This window comes from Urocampus carinirostris, chromosome 17 (genome assembly GCF_059441175.1).
Source record: "Urocampus carinirostris isolate Australia breed hairy pipefish chromosome 17, RoL_Ucar_1.0, whole genome shotgun sequence".
In the NCBI taxonomy this organism is placed as follows: domain Eukaryota; kingdom Metazoa; phylum Chordata; class Actinopteri; order Syngnathiformes; family Syngnathidae; genus Urocampus; species Urocampus carinirostris.
In genome coordinates, this window is record NC_142365.1 from 24,383,338 (window position 1) to 24,410,584 (window position 27,247).

Sequence of the window (27,247 nt, forward strand, 5' to 3'; positions counted from 1 at the left end):
CGGGTTGAGAAGGGTCAGAAGCACAAGGGGGGCACGCAAGAAAGTGACAGCACGAATAGAACTAAAGGCTAAACGAGTCACATGCATATTGACGCATCCTCCAAGCGTCCTTCAGAAATATCAAGAAACCTTTACTGTGACGCTCCAAAAATGTTTTTTTCTTTTTAAGTAATACAACATACCATATTTTCCGGACTATAAGACTCACCCAAAAACTCCAAATTGTCCAGAAATGTTAACAAGTGCCCTATAATCTAACTGGAAAAGCGTTAGTTTATTTGTGCAATTAGGTGTTATTCTGTGTCATTTGAAGCCGGGTGACATTAAATGATATATTTTATGTAAAAATTGACTTATGATTGTTTTTCAAATGTGTTCTTGTATGCTTAACTGCCATCTAGCTTAGGACACACGAAGATGTTTGCAGGAAAAAAAAAATTAAGATGAATTATTCACCTTGCAGTACAAGTACACTAAAATGCTATATGCCCAGTCATGTTTGATTGACGTCTGTTGTATATAAGTGAAAACAATCTCACAAATGTATATTTCTTCCTCGCTTAATGTCAATTTCAGTTATTAGTGCATTGTTCATGCTTAAATTGTAAAATCTGTTGTGTCCTGTGAACCGGATAGCAATTGAAAGATGCAATGGGAATTTAACCCGGACCACGGCAGAGAGTCCACTCAGGATACAGACCACACATGAAAAGGCATTAGGTCTTATTTGGGCCGGCAGTAGCTCAGGAGGTAGAGCGCTCGTCTTGGGATCAAAGGATCCCAGTTTGAATCCCGGCTCGTCTGTGTTACATGTCGAAGTGTCCTTGGGTAAGACACTGAACCCCTAATACCCCCAATAAGTAGGTTAGCGTCTTACATGGCTGCAATACAAGGCCGCTATTGGGAAATGTGGAGCACATTGTACAGCGCTTTGGGAAGTCATTGACTTGAAAAGCGCTATATATAAATGCAGATCATCTCATGATCACAATAATCTAGTTGCAGTAATAGATATGATAGAGAAACAAGAAAACAGAAAGTGATTAAAGATTGATATAAATTTTGTTTCACTTTTTCTCACCTCAAATTTCAAACCAAGCATTGTAAGTGACTCGTCTCACTTTGTCTCTCAGAAGTCAGTGATTGTTTGACGGGCTGACAACCGAAGCCAGAAAGCGCTGAGCTTTATATAGACAGAAATCCAATCTCTCAACAAGCCGCAGCTGGCGCCCCACAGGCGGGGCTAATTGGGCACCCTGGCAACCGTGACACATACGGGCGGGGCCGATTGGGCACCATGGCAACCGTGACACACACGGGCGCGGCCAATTGGGCGCCATAACAACCATGACAAAGCAAGTCAAATAAAAAAGCAGTAATGCAACAAAAATTATTATATAACAATGTCAACACGTCAACCATACCTTTCATTGCACAAAAGTTTGAAACCAAAGTTCTAAAGTGCAAATTTAGCTGTGGAAAAAATGGAAATACTACTACAACAACTGTTAGAGAGCAAAAGTTGAGAGAGTCAAACTCAAAAATCAGCAATGTAACAAACAAGCCCTTTTGTCTCTTTTGCCATAGTGACAACGGATTTACAGGTTTTTTGTTTAGGAACAGTAACATGTTTCTATTTTTTGGTTGCAGTTTGTTGCTCTTGTTTATGTGTTTATGTAAATTTGCAACACCAAATGACACCGTGTATCGTCCTTTTCTGTTGTTGCGGTCCCGTTTTGCCTCCGTCATATTCAGCTTCAAGCAGGCAAGATGAAGCAACAGGCGAGGTAGGGCAAGGTGCTAAAAGTGTGCCTGTCAGTCACATAAACAGGCAAAACTTGGGTGGCCAATAGCGCTGGGTAGAGGGGTGAAGTATCGATCCCAAGACAGTAGTATTGATCCAATATAAGTACTTGCTTATTATCAATAATATTGATATTTGGATTAATCCGCCCACCCCTAGTTTTCAACAGAATTCCTCGCGTGACGCGGATCTTAAAAGTCCCCTTTGAAAAACCTCCAACCAGGTAAATCTATGACTCTACTAATGGCGGAACAGAGGAATCTTTCGGATTCCTGGACATGACAGGTAGTTTGTTCAGTTTCGGGAGAAACAGGAAGTCAATTCTTACTGGTCATGGTGGTACATTAAAAACATAACAATGAACAGGTCAGTTTGTTCCACCGTGGCCACGGTGACATTCCGACAGAACAATCTGAGAGCCAATTACTCAGCGGTGCGGCATGCGGGAGGAAAACAAATAGCGAGGCATGAAACATGTTTTTATCCTGCTGTCAGTAAAAATGACTCGACTGAACTTCCGCTTGTTTTCAGCGGCCGTGTTCTTGCGCCCTTCCTTGCTTGGCCGAAAGGTGGTCAGCCAAAGTGGAGCCAAAGAGGTCCTGAGGGAGGGGATCAGTTGTGGGAGGGACCACCCCCCGTACGTAGAGGAAGCAACTTATGGGCCCTGTGAGAGTCATAGGGTTAAAAGTTAAAGTTTGGCATGCCTTGCTGATTATTGGGACGGATTATTTTTGAAGGTACCATATTTTCCGTATTATAGGGCACACCGGATTATAAGGCGCACCCCCAGAAAATAGTCTTATATTTTTCATTCACAAGGCGCACCGGACTCTACGGTGCATGAAATTGACATATAGTATGAGCTAACCATGTTCATACAGCATATAATAGTGCAATGATTTATCAGTGGATAAGGGTATGAGTGTAACAGACTGGGTAACAAAGTAAACTATCCAAAACAAAAGACAAAAATCAGAAAACAAAAAACAGACCATATCCTGTGAACCCTATACAGATGCCACAGTAACAGGAGTAACAAACATAAAGCGTGACAAACAGCTTAATACAGTAAATTATCCAAAGCAGATAGCAAAAAAACAGAGATCACGGTATCAGGGGTAAGAAGCAGCAACAAGAGTAAAACAACAAACAACGTAATAAAAACAACTTGCATAACAAATGGGATGACAAACAACCAATGTAACAAACAGCGTAACAAACGACATAAAAGTAAACCACCCAAACCAGAAAACAGAAACAGAAAACAAAAAAAACAGAGCATATCAAAGGGATAAAAGTGGAAGACAATGAACTGACCAAATATAGTTTGCAACAGGAATCAAACCCAGATCATGGCAATGAGGACCCCAACAATTCACCACTAGATCACCAGGGATACAGATATCATATGAAAACGCATTGAAGCTTCTGTTGATATAACACTATTTTTACTCACGATGCCAGAAACACTCATTTGCATAATACATTTTGTTCTGTATTCTGACAGTCTATCTGCTTCTTTTGCTCTGCGTCAATAACTTCTCGGTTTAATATGTATTCATACGTAACAGAGCTTGTATAGTATTTTTGGGAAAATACTTTGTTTTCTGTTACTGTCTTTCGCAACACGATTGCAGAACAGGTGAAAAAGTGAAGAGACTGTTTAACCTATCAGAATCCACTATGCAAATCAGCGTTTCTGGCACCATATTCCCTTTTATTAGTTAATTGAACCGCTGGAGATCTACCGGTAGAGTGTCAGCCTCCTCACCACCACGACTCAGGTTCAAATCCCATTACATACAATGAATCCCAGTGTGGGTCAGCGATGATTATTGGTTGATCAACCATTGCTCAAACACGTTATAAGTGTTATAAGGTTGAAAATACAGGTAATATTACAAGGGGGTGTCCTCTAAATGCAGCAACAAAAATGGACTTATTCCTGGAATGAAGATGCCTTTTTCTGAAAATTAAATAAAAAATTCTCATACAACAGGGGTGTGATAGAAATTTTAGCTCAGGGGCCACATGATATAAAAAACATACTCACTGAGGCCGGCTTGGTGAAATAATTGCATAAAAAGTTTGCTTAGCTACAGCTGAATTCATTTCCACTACAGTTTGTTTAACTGGGGGGAAACTCATGCAGACTGGAAAGTGGTAAAAATAGTATACAAACACTAGTTTAAATGATTTATCTCATTATTTCTGTTTTTTAGTTTTTTTATGAAAATATTTACTTGAATATAGGAACGTCGGTGTTAAATTTTATATCTGTCATAGAAAGGAGCTAAAGCAGTGGTTGGCAACCTGTTCCTGTGCCGCAGACCGGTTTAATGTCTGACCCTATTCTCGCGGGCCAGCCTAATAATAACATTAGTAGTAATCGTAATAATAATTATAATCAGATCTAATCCACTGTGCAAACTCCAGACCCCCAGGGATTTAGATGGCATTGGGATAGTCATTAGATTTCATCTCATCATCACCATTTTCACTTTCGGTACTACATTGTATTGTTTTGGCTGAATGCTTTCCCATTATGCTGAATACAAAGTAATGTTGCATTCTGACAAAACAACATTTTTCAACACAGCACCATGAATAAATACTGTGATGATGAGATAAAGCCTGATGCCTTTACTCATGATAAGTACAATACTAATGATCGTGTCGCTAGGACTGGTTGCTGTCACTGCTGCATATTTGGTTCTTCTTCTTCTTCTTCTTCTTCTTCTTCGTCAAGTTTATCAGCATTTTGCACCATCATTTAGGTGCATTAACGATTTTTCTCTTATGCTTCTCCCAGCATTGTCTTGCTTGCCACCTTAAATGATGTGGAGGGCCTCATTTGCCCCACGGGCCATGAGTTGGACACTTGTCACATACAAAGCATCATAATTCATAAGATTTCCGACTTCAGAGGTTATAAAGAAGGATTGGTTCATCTATGTCATCTTCACACTTCTCAGATAGCATCTATCTGCAAACTAAACTACATTACTCACATCCGGCTCACCTAATAAACACATATGAGCTTCAAAGCGCTCACTTGATATGCGGCACTATTTATGCCGATGAAGCAGTTTTATAAACTACTTATATGATGAAAATAAGATTCGCTCGTGAAGATAAACTAGATTTATTTTTTGCATCTTTGGAACCTCAAACACAGTAATAAACACTTCCTTATCATCGAACTGTCGCATACAGTATTTTATACTATAAAAGTAGTAATGTAATCAAAAATGTTAAAATCAGTTTAGAGTTGGCAAATTAATGGCCTTCTAGAAGGTCACAAACTATGATTGGCTAGGGGGTGGTAACTGAAGTATCACAATGAAATGGTGAAGAAAAATATAATATACCCGTGTCCACTGTTTCTGTCAAATGGACATCAGATAAAAACAGACCAAAAATCAACAGGACAGGCTCGATTTTTTTCCATTAGCTCCAATGGCGATAGATAATGATTTTTTGATGGAAAGAGAAATCTTCTTAAGGAAACAGAAGAGGATGCATTTTGTACGTGAATAAAATCGAATTTGGCTAGTAAATGTTTTAGCCATAAAATAGTAGTTGAGGGTTGGATAGATTCAGCCCTCAGAAGGCCTAGGTGTGAAATTTACAACCCGCCACTGTATTACAGTTTTGCCATTTTCATTACATCAAGTCAAATGAACATAAACTCACGACAGAAGACAAAAGAAAACAGCGGGGCCCCGTTCAGCCCTTAAACGCAACATTCCTTGTCCTAATCCAAACGTGGCAATACCCCATTTATTGTGATTCTAGTCCCCTGCCATGCTTGATCCAACTCTCCCGCCAGGTTTCTCCGGTTTTGGGGATGACTGCAGCCGCCCTGATCCTGCTCTTTGTACCGGAACCAAAGAGGGGAAGCGCCGACCAAATGGGGGGACGCATCAAGGCCCGCACGTCCTGGTTGTGTGACATGAAGACGCTTGCCAAAAAGTAAGACATTGCGCCAATGGAGAATCTCATCTCTTGGCCTAATTAGGGTTTTCTACGAAAATACACATTCTATCTAGGGCTGCTACTCACGACTGTTTTAGTGGTCGGCTTGGAGACGACTTTTAAAACGAGACTCCAATATTTGGATAATTTGATTTTTTTTCTTAAATTTAGCATGATATTGATTACATGATTAAATCTATTCAAAATATACACAAGAAAAATGGGGAAAATAAGACATCAAATAGGTACTGTGCTTGGTCAATAGAGACATAAATCCATGAATAAACCTCTGTTCATTTTAAGGAACAGGCAAATTAATAAGAAAATAAAGTCATGTCAACATTTTTGGATCCCTGTAAAGAAAAAGCAGGCTCAGTAACAGCAGTAGAACAGTAAATAAAACAAAAATATAATATGTATTTTGTGAAGTACATTTGGGGGTCGACTGCAAAGTCCGCAACAAAAGTATTTTGAGATTCTCCACAGTTTTAACCACTGACTGAATGTTTTGAATGAATGAATGAATTAATGAATGAATGAATGGTCTTTCATGATACAAAAATAAATGAAATTGGAGGGTTTTCCTTTCAGTGCAAGAAGCGATGTAGAGAACAGCCAAATAGCTGCACACTAGCATCAGGGTTCCTAGGGCTGAGCCAGGTCTCCGTAATGATTAAATTAACTTCTGGTCATCCATTTCTTTGGTAATGATCTGGCTTTGGTGAGATACAGGCTCGACAGGGGTGGCTTGTGAGAATTGTTACATAGCCGCATAGAAGTGGGATCGGGCCTATAAAATCTGACCTGGGTCCGCGGTTACTAAAGCGAAATCTAGCCCGAGCCAGAGCAATTAACCTGATTTAAGGGACACAGCCCGAAGCGAACCTGAAGAGGTTGAGGGGTTTTGGCTGACCCACTTGCTTGGAAATGTCATGATCATTGAAAAATTTAACCCTCCCCCATAAGTTGGTTTACATTTACGATACACAGAGCACAAACATTTGAAGCACTGAAGATGTTTCTTCTTTTTTTTTTTTAATAACTACAATTCAAACAGTATAATGAGTAATCGGGAATATTCCTATGACAACTGTTCTAGTCTGATGAAAAAGCAGCAATGCAACAAAAATACAAATTTAACAATGTCAACATGTCAACTATATATGGCACAATAATATGAAAATAAAGTCAGAACGTGCAAATAATGTAAAAAATACAATTTCAAAACCTTTAACAGTATAAGAAAATAAAATACTTTTACTACAACAACTGATGCAGCGAAAAAGTCAGCATAGTCAAACCAAAAAATCAGCAATATAACAAAGAAACTAAGGCTCTATTGCCATAGTGACAATGGATTTACAGTTTTTTGTTCAGGAACTGTATCGACCCCTTGTTGACGTTGTCATTTCTGTATATTACTGCTTGAGACAGAGACCCTATTGCGCATGAGCGACTCTGAGCAGAGATTATTAACATGTAAGATTGAAAAACGTGCCTGGCGACAACAGAATTCATTGTCGATTATTTCTATTATCGATTTTTGTCGATTTTTAGAGCGGTTAACCCACAGTAGCTGGCGGCCATGAAAATGTCAACAGTGTACACAGTGAGTCTTTGTCAATTACTCGTTCACACTGCCTGACTGTGAGAGAAAGCGGTTTTGGGTGTTTGTGACAGTGTGCGCTGTTGTAAGGTCAAGACTTCTGGTGGGCACTTTACTTAAAATAGCTTTTCTTTAACAAAGTTGACCTCGCGACGGAGGTTTATTTATTGCTGAACGTATTCAAGGTGAGGCGCCGTATTCCTGATCGTAGCAACGCCAACACAACCTTCTGCATTCAGTAACTGTGAAAGCGTTTTTCATTTACGTCACTGATGTAAAACTGTCGAGATCGTTTTCATTTTATTGCCCCTCATAATAGGAGCTTTAAAGGGACAGTGTGTATCATTTACCGTAAGGTTGGGCAAACTAAAGCCCATGGGCCATAGGCTTCTTAATCCGGCCAACCGAACTTTAATTGTAAAAATATAATGAGAGTACAGTATATACACATACATATATATATTTATATATATATATATATATATATATATATATATATATATACACACAGTGGAACCTCGGTTCTCAACCATTATCCGTTCCAGAACCCTGTTCGAAAACCGATTTGTTCAATCACCGAAATCGTTAGATAGATAGTTCTGGGAAACATGCTGAGTCAGCAAGACCAAAAATGCCAAGGCAACTTTTTGGGCAGTTTTTAAATTTGCTCATTGCCTGAAAAAGGTGTTGTAAATATTTCTGGGCTGGGAGAGTGGAATATCTTTCTGGGAAAAAATGCTGAGATAACGAAACCAAAAGTGCTGAGTCTGCTTTTTTGGGCCTTTTTCACATCTAGGGTAACCTCCCTGACTGTCTGTGAAAGATGGTGGTTATACCTAAACTTTCCACCCTTTTCTTGGGTAGGCAGACACATACCATACAAACAAACAATCAAATCTCTATAAATGTACATGGTAAGATCCTAAACAAAAAAATTGTCACCACCCTCAGGATTGGGCCTGTATAAAGTCTGGCTAGTAAATTCAAGCGTGGCTCAGGACAAAATTCCTCCACCGCCCCATCGTTTGAGTGAAAACTTTGACATTTGACATTTATGGGGATGAATGTGCTAAACTGGGAGGCTTGGTCAATTTTAACAATGTAGTTCAGAGACAACTTAAAACAAACAATTGTAAGATCAGACAATGGATATGCAGGCAAATATGACAATACTGCCATAAACCAATGTTCTGTTTTTTTTCCCATATCCAGTCGGAGCTATGTGTTCTCATCCCTGGCGTCTGCCGCTGTGTCCTTCGCCACGGGTGCATTTGGAATGTGGATTCCTATCTATCTGGCCAGAGCTCAGGTGGTACAGAAGACCGCCACCGCGGAGCCATGCGACAACAAAGAGATCTGCAGCAGCACTGAAAGGTGAGGAGAAAATGGTGTTCACAACTCCATATTTTGATTCAGCGTACCGTAAATTCCTAACTACAAGCCCCAACTTCTTGACTTAATTTTAAATACAGTGCAGCTTTTTTCATGGTGCTACCTATTAGAACGGCAAATTGTTCTTTTACACAAAGTTTAAGCTTTGAATACAAAACACTGAGGTGATGTATGGAAACATTTATAACGCCCTTCTAGAGAAATTACTTTGCCAAAATTATTCATGTAATACATAACTGGAGCCAAACGGGAGGTTTATCAGTACTGTATTTTCACATCCATAGGGCCCACCTTGTTAAAAGGTGCAGTCTTAGTTGCTGGTTCTATTTCTGTATTTACATACATATGGCACAAATTATTATTATTGGCAAGGGCGTCCTCTGCTACGTCCGCCTTTTAACAACACAGAGAAGCAAACAAGTGTTTAAAAATTCAGCGGGAGCAAAGCTGAATTTACGCATTGGTTCTAAAGTACTAACGTTTTTTAATCATCAATAGGCGCAGGCATGAAATACATTTGGAAAAAACTGAGTTTGGTACTCTCATTTTTTAACTTTAATATTTAGCCAATACTCATCAAAGTCTTCCTGTTTTGGGACTAAACCTCCATCAAACAACCCAGATTTACTTTTCTTATCGTCAGAGTCACTTTCCCTGCCATGCGGATCCACGGATATGATGCAGACTTTTGTGAAAGCTCAAACAACACTCCCAGCAGACATGTTAGCCCGTGCATTTACAATCCATTTGTGGCGTAACCTGCCAGGCACTGCTTTCCACTTGTAGTGAAACTGTGGTCTTCATCGCTCACACGCTGCTCGCAGGCTTACTTTAAATGGCCGGTACACACCGATGTCCAGCAGTATAAGTTCCACACTTCACCCTTTAGCGATCTCATGGTGTCATCTCATACGTCAGCCTTTAAACACACACAGGGCGCACTGCATGGAAGGGCGCACAACACAATTTGAAGAAAATCTTAGACTTTTAAGTACACCCTATGGTCGTGAAAATGCAGTACTTTGTTGAATATTTAGACCGTAATCACAATATTTAACTTTCAAGTCCGCAATTTATACATCAAAATTAAACAGCAGTGGAAGTTTTCCATCAAAACAATGACACTTCTTCTGTATCATCGGCGTCAACGTCAGGTCGCAAGAGTAAAAACCTCGAAGAATGATGACAAGCAAATGCAACTTAATCTGTCACCGCCAGACCCAGCAGTGACAACACCACAGAATCATGTCTATGTTGCAATCTAGCATGATTTCCCACATTATAGTTGCCCTGGTGCTGTCATCTAGAAATAAAGGGCTCACTTATTACACAATGCAGCGTTTCTTCACATAGTAAATATGTGCTTGTCTATGTAATCACTCTTTAAATGGTCCCATGATTCAAAAATAAGTGAGGTAAACAACACGGAGTAGAACTGATCTGGTGCACTCTGTGGTTTGGAATTTATATTATATTTTTAATATATTTTTGTCCTCTTCTTGCATCTTTCAGTTTGGTCTTCGGGGCAATCACGTGCATCACGGGCCTATTGGGTGTTCTAATCGGCGCCGCCACAACACGACTTTGTCGGAAGAAGACGGAGCGAGCCGACCCGCTGGTTTGCGCCGTCAGCATGCTGGGCTCGGCCATCTTTATCTGCCTTATTTTTGTCGTGGCCAAGAAAAACATCATTGGAGCCTATGTAAGAATCCCATTTTCGGTGTCGAAATGTGATTGCTTGAATTTTAAACAACAATTAATTGCAAAATACAAAAAGAAGAGATTAAAAAATATGTACTCAATGTCCCTGAACCCATCACTTGCTCGCAACTGTGCTGCCAAATATGCGCTTACATAAGCAGCCTCACGAAACTGCAGGCTCACTCCAATTCAACAATATGAGTGCCACACAGAAGGAAAAATTGAAATACAGACATAAAGAAAAGTGCTTTTACCTGCAACATAGTGTGAAAAATATGCCATTCGTACAATCTGCACAAAAGATATGGACGTTACTACAATTGGCACACTATCAGCACAATATTTATACTGTACGTAAATATACGTTCATAGAAAATTGTAATCTGCTAAGAAATCTTTATTTTATCGACATCTTTTTTTCTGTAACAGTAACGGATTTACATTATTTGTGTCCTAATTACCTAACGCCATTACTTGTATTTCGTTATTTCCCAAGCCTTAACCTAAGAAATTTATTGCAATATGGTCAGATAGATACGTCAATGTCTTCTAATCTACTATTTTCACCAGGCACACACAATTAATAAAAAATTAACATTATATAAAAATATAAAAATCTTCATAATACGAACATTAAATGAAATTAACTGCTAATGGTAGCTCACAATGCCAAATTCTATATCTGTTCTAAAAGCCCTTCCCTGAGCCCTTTCTTTTAGATAAATATCCTAGGTAACTAAAAGCAGATTCGCCCTATAAGGGTTGGATATCAAATATGACATCAATTTGATTGTCTAACGGTGACAATGATTCAAACAGTGTATAAATAACAAATAACAATGAGGTATAATGGTCAAAATAACAAACTGGCATCATATGCAATGTCTTTTAGATGTGCCCAATATTAAAATCAATACAATTATAATATCTCCCCAGCCCCCTTTTATTAAAGACAAACATAGAAAAACTCAGCCTGACCAATGTGCCAATGTGTGACCCAACAGTCTTAACTGGTTCAGACTTGATAATGTGTGCGAGCGTGCTTATAGATAGGAAGGCGCGAAAAGTTGGCTATGGCTTTTTTTCAGCAAAAGTATAAAACAGCATTACATTAGATACCAGGAACTTAGACTTTGTACAAATTACCTGTCTAAAAGTGTAAGATATACTTAATGCGTCTACTGGTTGCCCGTAAAGTCGGAAGGGTGCAGCTTAACACTCACCAAAACAATGAGCTCTGGCAAGCTACACTTTCTGTTATCACGCTGAAAACAGGAAATTACTTTCAACTATTTGTTTGCCATTAATGCTGGAATGTGGGAAAAGATAGATGATATTTTGCAAAAAAAAAGCACAAGCAAACAACAGTCTTCCCTACACTAATTCTTTGATATACGACCTTGGCTTACCTCAGCAGGTTCTCCGTTTCCTGAACAAGAGGAAAGAACAAAACAATTCAGCAATTTGCTTTTTCCCAATAGCTGTGTTGAATATTTAGAAAAGGATGCCTGCAAAACTTCCATTCCCATTATTTGTTTCACTCTTTATAAAAAAGTAATGAATCAATTTCCCAAATGCATGGAAATGCTAACAGATGGCTCCCTTTTGTCATTGTCGCCAAGTCAGTTACTAACAGTGATCGGTGAATGACTGAAAAACAGTAATTAGATACAGTTATTAGTTACCTCATCTAAAATGTAACTCAGTTATCTCCCAGATTATTGACACTAAAAAGTAGAACGTTACTCCGAAAGTAACTATTTCGTTACAAATTCTGATATATACTCGCGTAGAAGCCAACCCCCTAATAATGCTTTTAAATAGCCGTATAATAAAAAAAAGAAGAAAAAGAGTACACCAAACAGTGGAAGCAGTGAAGCCTTCATATTTCTTGGCTTATCCATCTTGAGAGCTTGCAAAAAAAACACTTAGTCGAGACACTCAATATATATTTTGTCTGTGGGCTTCAAAACAGTGGCCAAGATATCCTTCTCCTTTTATGGCTATTGCCCCTACTGTGTCGTTGTATTTTCTTCTCCAAGCTTGTTGTACTGCAAAAAAATAAATTACAGACAAAAAAGACCAAAAGTCAGCACACTTATACTGTAAATTCTGTGCTTACGTTTGCCCCATTGATTTCCCGTTGGTTTGTTGTTCCTGTATAAGCCACGCCCTGCACCCCACACTCTGCCCACCATTCACTACTTGTGACACACAACCAAACATACGTGTATGAACTGACCTCCTGATTTCAGTATTCTATCTCATAGTTGTATCTCGGCTTCGTTGCAAATACATACGGACAGGAGAATAGGGGAGAATATAGGGAGAATATCTCCATGAGGAGAAATTTTGCGTTCTTGGTTGAGACTGCGCCACCATAACTGTGTTAAGGTGTAATTTGAAAGTAGATATAAATACGCAGAACCATTGGCATTGACGAATTGAGGGTTGTATGTGACATTGTAAGTGATTCAGAATTATCCAGAAGTCGGAGGACATCTTAGTTCATTATCTGAAACGAATTAGTTACTTATATTGCATTACGTTATTCGTTTCCAAGAAGAGTAATTTGGGTTCCAGAAACGCATTCTTTTGTAGCACTTTAGTCTCAACACGAGTTAAAAAGGGTTCTCAAGCTACCGGCGGTACCGCCCGAGGTCTAGTGTGTGACCGTCGGGGTATTTCTTGGGCGGGAAGCGTACGTCAGCAAGCAGACTTTATATGCGGCGCACAAAAGCAGCCCATATAGACATGCAAACAAATCCCAATGGGTTTGTTTTGTAGAAAATAGCCAAATTGAAATTGCAGCTGCCACCGCACCTTTCATGTACAGTATGCATGACCACAACAAGCTATTCAAAGTTTACAGCTCCACCCACAAGAACATAAAGTAGGGCTAGCATCTTGCCTCTGGAGCCAAACTATGGTTTTAGATATATAAATTATATAAAGGCAAAACATATAATCTTTATCACCCATTCCGTTTTTGGGCTTGTCTCATCGGAATCAAACTGAAGACCTGCTCGCTTGCCCACAATTGGGCCAATCATAATTACATGTTTTGCAACCACTTTGCTCCGAGCAGTTGTGTTGGCGAAGGCATGCCCACACGCAGCAGCTACGATATGCAAGTTTTCCTGTGGCTTTGTGTCCGACGATTGCTTTCTAAATGTTGTTTTCTTTATTTAGGTGTGCATCTTCATAGGAGAGACGCTGCTCTTCCTGAATTGGGCCATAACAGCCGACATTTTGATGGTAAGGATTCCAAAGCCTCTCCTATGGAATTCAGTTATTTCTCTAACTTAATTACCATATTTTCAGCACTATAATGCGCACCGGATTATAAGGCACACCCCCAAAAATGGTCTTTGTCATATATTTTATACATAAGGAGCACCCGACTATAAGGCACATGAAATTGAGAATACAGTAAGAGCTGCCATGGTTGATGGGTATAACAATTAAGCTTTTTATACACTTACGACATATAATAGTGCATTGAACAATCGTTCGATAAGTATTGCTGATTAAAGTTGAAAAACATTTTTTTAATGGAAATCAAATCCGGATCTCACTTTACCACAAAACCACAAGGGGTACAGATAACAAAAGAAAAGACCTTAGATCCTATCTCATTATCGCACTATATTGGCTCACGTGACAGAAAAAAATAAATTGCGTAGTCCATTCTGACAGGTTTAACAGTTTATCCGCTTCTCGCCCATGGGTCAGCAATGTTGATGAAGACGGAAACTGAATACAGAAACCTTTCAGAGAAATACTGTACAAGCTCTTTTACACGCGTATATTGTACATAATTAACCGAAATATTATCAAGGCACAGGTGAAGAATTTGAGAGACTGTTGAACCTATCATAATGCACTGTGCTGATTTCAATACTAAGCAAATGGTACCGCATTGTACAGCATTTTACAGCATTTTTTTGGCCGAGCGCTTTCCCATAATGCTTCGTTAAAATGCTGTACAACATGGCACCGTAAGTAAAAACAGTGTGCTGATTAAATAAAATACAATACCTTTTCCTTTGTTATCTACAATCAGAGTTGCCTAGATGTTAGAATTAAATGCTCTCAGCAGTAATCGAAAGGAGAACGCCATACCGCAAATATGATATTCAGGATTGTGTACTGTAATCGATTTTTGCAATCAGGAGATGGAATAAGAGCTTGCTCTGTCCACTCCACGCATCGGCCCGGTATTGCAGTACCTCCGGGAACGGTGCATTCGCACTGATCGCTGCTTAGCTCTCTGGCTAGGACCTTGACTCAGCCTCTTGGCTGAGAGCAAGTGTCTCGGCCCCTTGGCTTTGTAGCGCATTATGATTTGACCGATAACGGATAATGGATAATTGATAAAGAATATAGAACAATAACCCTTACAAACCCCCCCTCACCGGCGCAATTCGGGTTTGATTCCTGTTGCATCCAACTCTGAACAAATTAGATCAGCCATGTTCGCTGACTGGTCAATCATTGCTAAATCACAGCTAAGTGCTACTGTAAAACCTCAGTGTAATGGCAACCCAAACTGTGTGCGTGTATTTGAAGGTGCGGCTTGTAACCTGGTGCAACTGACAGTCCGGATAAACTAAACTAATATTTGAGTATGAGTGCAAATGTTGGCACAATATTGCTTTTGAGGACGGTGGGACATGTGATTGTTCCCTTCCAGAAGCAAATGAAAACAATTATGCCTGCAATTGTCTAAAAGTACTGACACAAAAATATAAATAAGTTCAAGATCAAATGAATGTCGTGATTTTATGGTCAAAGTCTGTTTTTAATCATTAAGTTAAAAACTGGTTTACTAATGCTTACTTCCTAAGTCAAATAGGCTTTTTTAATCTTTACTATTTAAATTGATCTCTTCATCTGCTGACTGTAGCATTTTCTCTGTGCAGTTTGTAGTCATTCCCACTCGGCGAGCAACAGCGGTGGCGTTCCAGAGCTTCACCTCTCACCTGCTTGGTGACGCCGGGAGTCCATACCTCATAGGCCTGGTAAGACACTCCAAGGGGCAGTTGGAAAGCGGGGTAATGTGCGATTGTAACGTCACACAGTGTCCAGGGGGCGGGGATACAATTTGGGCTATTCTCCACAGTATGATTGCCCTGTCGCTGTCATCTTGAAATATAGGGCTTGCATTTTTTGCGATGCTACTCTCATTTGTTTTCCGTCCAAGCAGGAGTAAATATGTGCTCGTCTTTGAAAACATAACAAAAAAAAAACAAACGTAATGTAAACCAGTGGTCGGCAACCTTTCCTGTACCACAGACCGGTTCATTGTCTGACAATATTTTCCTGGCTCAGTCCAATGTCTGTAAACATCCATCCATTATCTGCACCGTTTATCCTCAGTAGGGTCGGGGGGGTGCTGGAGCTCATCCCAGCTATTTTTAGGCAGTGGGCAGGGGACACCCCAAACTGGTTGCCAGCCAGTCGCAGGGCACACAGGGACAAGCTCATTCACACCTAGGGACAATTGGGACTGACCAATTAACCTGTCTTTGGAATGTGGGAGGGAACCCAGGCAAGCACAGGGAGAACATGCAAACTCCACACAGGAGGTTCGATCTCATGACCTCAGAACTGTGCAACGCACTCGCTATCCACTGTGCCGCCGAGCTGTCGTCTGTAAACATGTTCGTACTTTTTCTAGAATAACAATAATGATAAAAATAAAAATTCTAAAATGTAAAATTATAACACAAGAAATGATAGTATTGAGCATATATTCACTGTGTAGTCATGTGAAACATTTAGATGGCCTCATAACATCACATGAAAATCACATTCATTCATTTTCCGAACCGCTTATCCTCGTGAGGGTTGCATCTGCAGACACTCAGCACAGAATGACGTTGCAAACTAATTTAATTAATAATATCTATAATATAATGTGAAAAATTTGCAATTTTGAAAGTAAAAATCCAAAAATGCTGAAGTTAATTGAGAACTTGAACTGGGAATAAATATAACCATTTAATATATTTATAATTTGTTTTTTTCTATGATGACAGGCGAGGCATAGCCTTTTATCTTTATTTTTTATTACAAGTCATTATAATTTTTTTTACTCGGCTTTCTTTTTTTATTGTAAATTGCCTTGTGGTTATCAGTGATTAGTTCAGTTCAATGACAGTTCTTCTCAAGAAATATTTTGTAAAAAAATGCAAATTACAGATTTCTTCCAACTTACTCAATTTTGAACAGAAATGTAGCAGCACTCTCTTATTAAAAACACTCAAGATTTTGCATCCGCCCGATTTTTGACACCGCTGACCAATGAGAACCGCAACGTTAGGAATGCGTCATTGCACTGTGCCTCAGTTCCTAAACTGAGGTTTAGCATGCAAGTGCAATGCTGTCATCGTGACGCTAGCAGAGCAATGGCAGACACACTGTACAGCCTGGCGCTCATTCTGTTATTGAGAAAATGGCAGGTCCATACTATGCCACCTTTTGTGCACAGATTGGGCCACATTTATCAGGTTTTCCATTTTGGGGGACTGGGAGGTCGCTGGTTTCAGCCTAGGCGGAGTCATACTTAAGACATGTCATGGGTACCCATCACCTCCTTGCTAGAGGGTTGGAATTGGGGGGTTTGCTCACCTAATGACTGCTAACGACAGTTGTTGAGACTCATCGGTTGGGTATGATTATCCTTTCATCATTTACCGTGCAAACCCGTATGACTGAATGGGAGCCGAACCCGGCCAAACGGGATAAGGCGAGAAAAAGAAGAAAAGAGCAAAAGACAGACAAAATGTTTACAATGTAGTGCATGGATATTTTGTATTAATGTTTTTGAAAATGTGTGTGTTTTAAATATATTCATCCTTTGAATGTGGGTATTTTTACCTGCCCATTCCCATTTTTCTCACCTAGCCGTGTTCATGTACACGGATTGTCACGTCACAATCCCGAGAGGTGATAGTGTCAGGAACAGAACGGAGACAGGACCCACTTGCATTGCGTTTCTCACAAGTTTTATTGGAAGAAAGAGAAAGGGTTGCGCCCACGATCCGGTGGTTGCTGGACGCGGGAAGCAGGTCACTCTGAACGCGGAAGTGGATCTTCCGTAACGAGCGATGGCAGTGTCGGGAACATAGAAACGGGTCAGTAGCCGGTACAGGAGAGCAAAAACGTGGTCGGGGTCGTAAGCGAGTTGTAAGCCAGGAAAGGAGAGTAGACGTGGTCGGGGACAAAAAAGGTCGAAACCCGGGACGGGGGAGTAGATGTGGTCAGGATCAAAAACGGGTAAAAGTTGGGGGACAGACGGGAGCAAAAGACAGGTGGGAGTCAGGGTCGATAAAGGCTTGCTTAGTGTTAACTGAGGTTCGCAGATGGACCGACAATAGGGGACAGATAGGAGTGGGTTTAAATAGGGACAGAGAGCCAATCAGAGTCCAAGGCAGTTGGCGCCAAAGGAGCGGGCACAGGTGACGCATATTGGTAATCATGACAGATAGAGGTAATAGACTTTATTTAAGTGAGACTCGGTTGCCAAGAGAATTAATGATAGTCACCGAGCACAATATCAACAATCTACTTGTAAGAAAAAGATCAAATAAGACCTGCAGCTGTTTATGTATTTTTAGCAAAGCTGAGCTAGCTAAGGGCAGTTTTCCTTCACTGACTGCATCCACCCTGTCCATACAGGATCTCATTTTGCTGATGCGAACATAAAAAATTCCACGTGGCTTACGACCTCGGAGACCGCCACTCCCAGACAAGAAGCTCTTGTCTCTACTTTTCATGCCTCGGAATAATTATTCGTCTATTTTCAGCCTGGAGTCTCTCCGTCACATTTGTCACTGTGTTGAGATATGAATGGAGGTACACTGAGGTCTGTTCTACTTTTGCCGTTATTCTTTCAGTACAACGTAGTCCCGTGGCCATTTTCTATAACTATCTATCACTCAGCCTGAACTGAGCTAATATTTTTAGTCTGTCACCTCTTTGCATCTCATTCTGTGGGGACAATTTGCCCAAGGCCGGTTTCACCAAGACATCCTTTTTTGTTTGCTCTTGAAGAATCTAAGACCTGATATCATTTTATCCTTGTGGAGTTTGAATTTTCATCCTGTGTCAAGGAAGTGGGTTTGGTTTTGGCGTTGGTGGGGACCTAATCATATCATAATCCCCTGTTGACACAACTGCCACAAATGTTTTAAGATTTACTCGCATATTAGCCTACATTGCATTTAAGCCAACACCCTACCCACTGCTTTAAAGTAGCAACATATTAAAATAAATAGAACATAACGTGTACAACGACCTCTGAAAGCAGTGAAGCCTTCATATTTCTTGGCTTGTGCAATCTTGAAAGCTTGCCAGTTAACACTTGGTTAAGACACTCTATATCCATTTTGTCTCTAGGCTTCAAACCACTCCAACATCTTCTTCTTCATTTCTGCATACTGCTCATATTTTGGTGCCCTATTTGCAAGCTCTGCCTTGGGTGCAATTTCCAAAGACGTATCCTTTTTCGATCATCTGACATTGTGTTCACCTACACAAAGTTTCTTGCTGCTTCCAGGTCGCTTGTTTCTTTGCCGGCCTTTATCACTTATAGCTTGAAGTCAGCAGTATAGAACAGACCATTTCGATTTTTTTTTATCTAAGTGTAGTGTATTGCAGAAATCTTTTTACAAATAGAATCAGAATTCCACACACTTTTACCATAGATTTTGTGGCTGCATGCTCACAATTGGCCCATTGGTTTCCCGTTGGTTTGTTGCTCCATAATCAGCCGTGCCCCTGCCTATGATTTGCTACTAGTGACAAATGTTGGACGGGTTACTGAAAAAAAATCTAATTAGTTACTGTTACTAGATACTTCATTTAAAAAGTTATTCAGGTACCTAGATTACTGACAGTAAAATGCAACGCTTTACACTGAAATTGAAATCTAGTTACAAATTACCTTTTGTTGCAAATATGGGTGGTAAATAAATTATTCTAACAAACAATTTATTAATAAATTATTCTAACAAACAATTTATTTACCAATATAAGTAAAGAGCCGAGTTTATTATTTTCAAAACTCGTCTCGCCTTTTTGCACGTACGTTATTTGATCATTATGTCAGGAAAACGGATAAAAAACCTTCTTTAGGTATTCTAAAGGGTGGCTACACACACTTTAGGGGAATTCTTTTTACTGTTTTGATTGTTTAATATGTTTTAAACAAGACACACACACTCTTGGATTTATAGACTTTCTGTATACTAATCATCTACTGAACATTTCGTTCTGTATACACGTGTACTAGAATGACAATAAAGTAGATCTGAATCTGAATCTGAATCTGAAGAAGTTTGAATAGAACACAAAACAATAATAAGAAAATGAAACAAAGACAACTACAAGTTGAGAACTGAAACTGGCACCATTTGGATGGACAACAACGTTGGCTTGATTATTACGTTATTGTACTTTGATAGAGTTCCCCCTTTCACGTCACACCAATACCTAGCAAGAACAAGATGTTCTGCAAAGTTCTGCTTCACTGAAGATGACGGCCCAGTCGTTATGTCCTCGGTTGTCGAGCGATGAGGAATCCTGGTCGGCTTGAGAGCCGGTTGGGACGAGGACCACAGAATGTAGTGGGTTGAAGCAGAGGTTGACTGCTGGCTTGAGGCTTCTCTGAGGTCGCTGGCTTTGTCCCACCGGTTTGGCCGCTAGCTTGATCAAGTTTGGCTGCTGACTTGGCAAGGTTTTTTGGCTGCTTGTTGAGCTGGTCTGGACCGGCCAGGGTTTTAGTACAGTTCTTCTTGTTAGGATATACCCTCTTGCCTTCTTGCTGGCCAAATTAAGACTGCCCATGCGAGGTGAGACGTGTAACAGCTCTCGGTTCCGGTCTCCTTGGAGGGGTGGACCCCATATGGTGGCGTTGTCACGGCAAACTTTGATGCGCAAATGCAAGCTAGCAACCTCACAGTCCACCCGTATCAGTCAGGTAACATATCTATATGATTGACTTAAAACACAGTTTTCACATCACGTTTTGACATTGATCATTTTCTGTCATTGCAAAATGGAATTCTGACCAAACGTTGAATACGCTACACCGTATATACTTGTATAGAAGCCGGCACCCTTAAAATGCTTTAAAATAGCTGCATAATTTGAAGAAAACATGTCCAGCAACCTGTAGAAGAGGTAAACCCTTTTCATATTTCTTGGATTGCTTATTCTTGAGGGCTTGCAAACAAACACTTATCCAAGTTGCTTCATATCTGTTTTGGATAAGATATCCATCTCAATTCAAAGTTACTGTCCAAGATGTTTCCCTTTTTCTCCACTCACAGTGTATTGCAAAAATAATTTCACAATATTAACTCTGTGATCACGTTTGCGCCATTGATTTCTCGTTAGTTTCTGGTTCCAGTATAAGCCACGCCTCCCACCCCAAGCGCTGCCTACTATTAGCTACAGGTATATAAGATCCGGCGCTCATCGCCGTGACAACCAAATATGTGCATACAAATTGACTCCCTGATTTCACTATTTTATATTATAGCTGTAAATTAGTCTTTGATGCATGTATGTACATGAGTGAGAATATCTACATGAGGAGAAAATTAACTGTCCCTGTACTTTGCGCTTGAAATGTGGCCACCATAACTGTATTGAGTGGTATAAGTATAAATACCCTTCAGGGATTGTCTCCACCAGATCGTGATTTGTATGTGACTACGTAAGTTACGCAAGTGTACCATTTCTATTTGTGTAAAACGTGTACATGTGTATAAAGCGCACCCCTAACTTTTGTTCAAAAATCTGTATAAAAATGTATTTCAAAATAAGCTTTGTAAGTAACGTTTATGAATGTGTGCGACCATGATTAAAATTACCTATCGATAACATAAACAAGGAAAACAATACCAACACAGAATTTCCAATGTATTTATTTAATATCCCGGAAAGTCAGATCCATCATCAGATACACAAAAGAGTTGTTTTCCTCATCGTGCTTTTTTGCGTTTATATATTTCTTTGTGTTTTTTTAATTCACTAACATTCGTTTCTGGTAGAGAGAATAAAAAATGGTGTAATCAAGAGCTAAAATCCAATACATTTTCACATATTATCTACATTTAGTGGTTAGGATTCGGCTCTCTCACCACCGTGACCCGGGTTCAATTCCCGTTGCATCCTAAGTCTTGTGGTCACCGACGCTTTTTGACTGATCAATCATTGCAAAAATATTCTAACATAAAACCTCGTGTAGCACACACACCCAAACTATGAGTTATTTCTAAGGTTGAAAAAATGTGCGTTGTACATTAATAAACATGGTACTCGACAATCAGAGAACGCTAAGTAATGATCTTCATTCATAAAGTAGAGGAGTAACGTAGTAACGCACTAAGTATTAAAGACGTTAGAGTTACCAAATTTTATCAATACAGTACTCTTTAGTCTTTACACGTTAGTAATAACACTTTTGGTGACACAATACCGAAAAATGCGCGATTGTGCTTATTAGCCAACTGGGTAACCAAACAGCTGTTCATTTTGGTCCTATGCATCCACGCTTTAGCAGAGAACATGATTAAACCCTTTCTACGCTCCTAAGTGAACAAAACGTTGATCAGTCGATCATTTCTTTTATGCGGTCACACAATATTAGTGGGTAAAAAAACTAGAATTGCTTAATATTAGTGGGAACTGCATCGTTTTGCTGTGTTTTTTTTTTTTTGACTGATTCTATTTCATCTGACTGGTTTTCTTCTTTACAGATTTCCGACAGCCTCCGTGAGAGCTACGCGACGTCGGCGCTGTGGCGCTTCCTCAGTTTGGGCTACGCCCTGATGCTCTGTCCCTTCATCATCGTCCTGGGCGGCATGTTCTTCCTGGCCACTGCGCTCTTCTTTCTGGATGACCGGGAAAAAGCTCAGAATCAGTACGTGGATCATGGTTTCTTGGTTATAGTCAGTGGCAGGCCAGGCATTTCATACGTAGGCCATCAGAAGGGCTTCGTCTGAACAATTAAAACACTCAATAATTATTTTGGGGCTATTGAACATCAACCACAGCTGTGACACATATCAAAAAAGCATCAATAATAACCCCATAAAATTGCAATACTGTTTAGGAATATAGCCACATTTACCTCACTAAATTACATCTTTTTTTTCCTCAAGAAAATTGCAATTACTCTGGTACAGATTGCTTGTCAATTCCATCAAGAAGTACTTTTTTTATCGCCATTGAAGCTAATGTAAAAAGCCAATTCTGTCCTGTCGCATTTCTGGCGTAGGTTTTTAATTGAGTTGGGACTTAAAGCGTCCGTTCAACAGAAGCAGTGGACATTGAGATACAGTATTTTTCTTCACTTTTTTTATTGTGATACTTCCGTTACAGGACCCTAGCCAATCATTGTTTTTGGAACCAGTAAGGTTTCCCATGGCCCGCTAACAGGCGCTGACTTGTCAACTCAGAATCTGTTTGGCTCAACGAACAGTTTCATTGTCACTCGTTTAATGCGTCAGGTCCTGCAGAGCTGAATGTGAAGGCCTCCAGGTATATTTATGACTGTGGCAACGAATAATAACTGAAATGTAATGGTTAAATGCTAAAATATGAAAGCACACATCTGGAAGAAGTGCAATCAGGGCGAATTCAATGAAAGGAAGCTGATAGACAATTAGATATACAGACGCTGCCGACCTACGAACGAGTTACGAACGATCGTTTGTAAGTTGAATTTGTTCATAAGTTGCTTCAGTGCTATATTTTGTATATTTTAGGTTTATATAAGTATGTTTAAGGCTTTTATAAGTAACCTGTATTGTTTTGTACAAATAAATAAACATTTCATAAAATAATGCTCTGTAAAGATAAATAAAGTGAGGTTTAACTTACTTTTGCGAGATGTGCTTCAAGAGGTCCTCATCCGTGGTAAAAAGTGGCCCAAAAAACGTTCAGATCATTTTCTCAACCGCAACAAGCTTTCTCATTCCAATTTCTTTTCAAAAGATACGGCTCGCCTCTTCTTTACACTTTACACCAACCATATCGAATGGATGCATGAGATATTAAACAATAAAAACATCAAAGTTCTTAACGGGCTAGCAATACAGTACACGTTGTCATTATTACACACGAACCAGAACGTAGAAGCCGGATTTCTTCTTCGGGGTGGATGCTGGGTGACCTCTCACAGCGCCACACGTAGTGGCGGAAAGAAGCACTACAGTACTGTCCTCTACTCAGAAAAAGGTGCACACAGTACAAAATCTTACTTACAGCAATGTCCGAACATTTTTCGACATCCTGAAAAAAATGTTTGTATCTACCGTTTTGAGTAAGTCGAATGTTCATAAGTAGGGGAGCGTCTGTAGTTTGATCAGCATTCATGGACAGCATGTAATAACATCACATGATTCTAATATATATTAGGCCAGCAGAGAAGGCCTTTCAGGCTGATGGCCCACCACTGTATTTACTATTGGCTTACGGGGTTTGTTAGTGCGGTAATAGTTTTGCTTTTTCTGAGTCGTCCAACTTTTTATTACATTGACATACTCCTCTGAAACGACTTCCATTGAAATTAGAGACACCCTTCAACAGGATGACATTCTGTCCCCATTCAGTTTACTTTGTTCTCTCTTTGCCCATTGTTTTGTTGTTCCCACGCTGAAACATGTAGAAAGGCGATACATTTGCTATCACTTAAGGTAGGGTGGAAAAAAAACTATTAGCAATTGTAAGAGCTTGAAAAGTAACACCACTGGGGAATGTTTGGGAAGCATTTGTAGACAGAGAGTCATGTACGCTACTTTGAAAATACCCCTGTCAGGCAACCATTCCAATAGTTAATATGTCCTTTGTGTGTTGTTAAATGTATAATTTCACCGTGGCCTCTGAAACGTGCCGTTCTACGGCTGCCATAAATTTGCAGTGATGTGGTTTGTGTGGGCTTTTGTTCCTGGAAAAAAAAACAACAAATGCAGAACCAATGACCCCAAGAAGGCGTTACTTGTTTCAAGTCCTACCGAGATAAAAATATATACTCTATCCAGAAGAAATATACGAGAATACAACTAATATTTGTGTTTCATAAAAAAGCACATGAAAAATGAGCTCTTGCTCAAAGGGCAGCGCCACATTTTTATGCTAGCCTACTCTAGCATACCACACGTGGTCTACTGCACACGGGTGGTTGCTCCTTTGCCAGATTTGCATAAGTCCTCTGAAGACAAACTTCAGTCGCAGTGTTTCTTACGCAACCGAGAACAGCGACAACATGTTCGACGGGGGGTTGTTGTGCGGCAGATATTTATAGATTACGTTCACGCTATAAAGCCTCTGATGTATAAATTCTGAATGACTTTCCAGAGCATCGTTTCCCCTTCTTTGCGTTTGCAGTCGGTTGCTATTTATAAAAGCAGTGGAGCCCAATGAGTATACTCACTGGAGCGCGGCTATTTCTAGCATCGAGGAGCAATTTTTTTTTCTAGGCTAACATCTTTTTTTGGCTACGCTGTGTCCATTAATAGCTCGGGCTTATCGCGTGCCCCCCAATTGAATGCACTGACTCGATCTAGGTTTACACTGCCTGAGGTGCAAGCAGTTCGGTTGTGTCTGCCGTGCTAGCGTTTGCTGTCTCGGCACATCTATTCAGGGTGCAAGGGGTCCACAGTTTTATGCATAACATAGCTAAGGTTGCAGAAGCTAAGTCGATTGCTATGGGAGTCCACAAGTTTTTACCATAATGAAATCAGATGTACAGGTTTTTGTTCATGTTTGGATTTTTGGTTGCAGCTTGTTGCTCTCTTCAGGGTAAATTGTTTTCACGTGTTTATGTAAGTTTGCCACTCCAATGGACCACTTTACCACGCAAATGACACCTGGCATTTTCCATTTCTGTTAAAAGCCCACACAATGCTGAACCTCTGTCATATGAGGCTTCTGATAAAGGTAGCTTGATTCGGCCCTTTTTTCTGCCTGGCAGGCAAGATTCAGCAACAGGCCAGGTAGGCAAAGTTGCTAAAAGCGTGCCTGTCAGTCATACAAAAAGACATAAACTTAGACAAAGGTCAAGTTCGCTGAATGAGAGAGGGGACTGCGCTATCTACATATGGAAGGGACCCTCAGAGGAAATTTGTCAAGGGTCGAAGTATCGATCCGATCCAAGTACTTGCTTAGCATCGACAATGTCAAAATTTGGATTGATACGCCCACCCGTAGTTGACGATGCGACATCATTTTCTTGTGTCGACAGACTCCAAATTTGTCAGTATTGAACAGTGACATGCAGTCAGCGGAGGCAAGTGTTCCTGTGCCTCACTTGTCAACATGGAAATATAACATTGAAACCAATGGTTATATCTACTATAGTGTTCAAATGCAGTGTGAGGCATGTACATTTCTTGCTTCATGGCAGAGAGTGATAGTGAAACTAAAGATATTAGCCCCAAACAGAAAAATTAACACAAGTATTAGCATGCTTACAGCAAGTCAGGCCATCCAGCAATTATTTTTTTATTTTTTCTATGCTACACTTTATGTATTGCTTTCATGCTCTGACAATCAGATGGTGAATATAATGTACGTTAATTTATTTGTCAATCTGACTGTGGCTCACCAGACATAATATAATAATATAGGCCTTCTATAATAGGAAATCATCTCACATTCCTCACACTACCCCTTGTGCATAATTTCTCAGGTTCATTATGATTCCAACGTAAAAAAAAAAAACTTTTTTAATATCAACATAATAATGTCCTCCAGACTGGGCAGAGAGAAGCCAATGATTTTCTGGGCTGTGTTGATACAATCTGTAAGGTTTTCTGTCTGCTGCCGTGCTCCCAGCACACCACACCTTATGATGCTATGTTATGCTACTTTAGTGTCATGTTTAAACTATTTATATGCAATTTGCAAATGTGTAGTTGTCAAAGTATTTTGATAAATATCACTTTTGGATGAGCTAACCAAAACACTAAATCTGCATCCATTTCAAACGTCATGCTTCAAATGCGCTTTACAACACAAACCCCTTTGGCAAGAAAACAGATGTCATCTTTCTGGCTAAGTAGGACATATGAGTCATTTTTTGCAATGGATTTTCACAGAGGGCCAATAAATTGGCTGATTTTACGAAGGTCGCCTTGGTTTGACTCATGAATGCATCTTTGACAGAATCGTGAGCAGATCCACCCAAACAAATTATTAATACTGAGTGAGAAGTTGGATTGGATATACTATACTATACTATACTATACTATACTATACTATACTATACTATACTATACTATACTATATTATACTATACTATACTATACTATGCTATGCTACTATTGTCCTGGGATTCATACCGTCTTTCCATTGTAACTATCACAAAATAATTGTTTTAGTTGGTTTTAAGATGATACGTTTCATAGTTTCATATTTGATCCAATTGTGTTTAAACCTTTTTTCAAAAAAGGTATTTTAAACGTGTTGTTGATAGTGTTCATCAATCTATGTAGTTACACTGCCGGTCTATGTTTTTTTGTTCTGAAACTGTTGTAGCAAAAGCATTTTTTGATACTGGTTAAGTTTGCATTGTAGTCAATTAGTTAAAAGTTCCAACATTTACACAGAAAAGGTATTGGTATCGGATCAGTATCGATCGATACTAACCAGTATTCACTTGGATCTAATCAATACAAAAACCTCCCAGTGTCACCTGGCCCTAACAAATAGACTTGCCCAAAGAATCCCAACTTTATTGGTTGATA

The 27,247-nt window shown here is 39.7% G+C and overlaps 1 protein-coding gene and 1 pseudogene across 1 annotated transcript in view; both read left to right on the forward strand.

Moving 5' to 3' along the window:
• Nucleotides 1-27,247, forward strand: part of spns2 (SPNS lysolipid transporter 2, sphingosine-1-phosphate) — a 97,373-nt gene that overhangs the window by 60,827 nt on the left and 9,299 nt on the right. Inside the window, exons 6-11 of the mRNA XM_088320975.1 lie at nucleotides 5,637-5,779; nucleotides 8,601-8,762; nucleotides 10,293-10,482; nucleotides 13,674-13,739; nucleotides 15,407-15,505; nucleotides 22,256-22,419. Coding sequence (XP_088177101.1) covers nucleotides 5,637-5,779; nucleotides 8,601-8,762; nucleotides 10,293-10,482; nucleotides 13,674-13,739; nucleotides 15,407-15,505; nucleotides 22,256-22,419 — 824 coding nt within the window. The remainder of the gene's footprint in view (nucleotides 1-5,636; nucleotides 5,780-8,600; nucleotides 8,763-10,292; nucleotides 10,483-13,673; nucleotides 13,740-15,406; nucleotides 15,506-22,255; nucleotides 22,420-27,247) is intronic.
• LOC148349594 (U2 spliceosomal RNA) lies at nucleotides 14,519-14,735 on the forward strand (annotated as a pseudogene).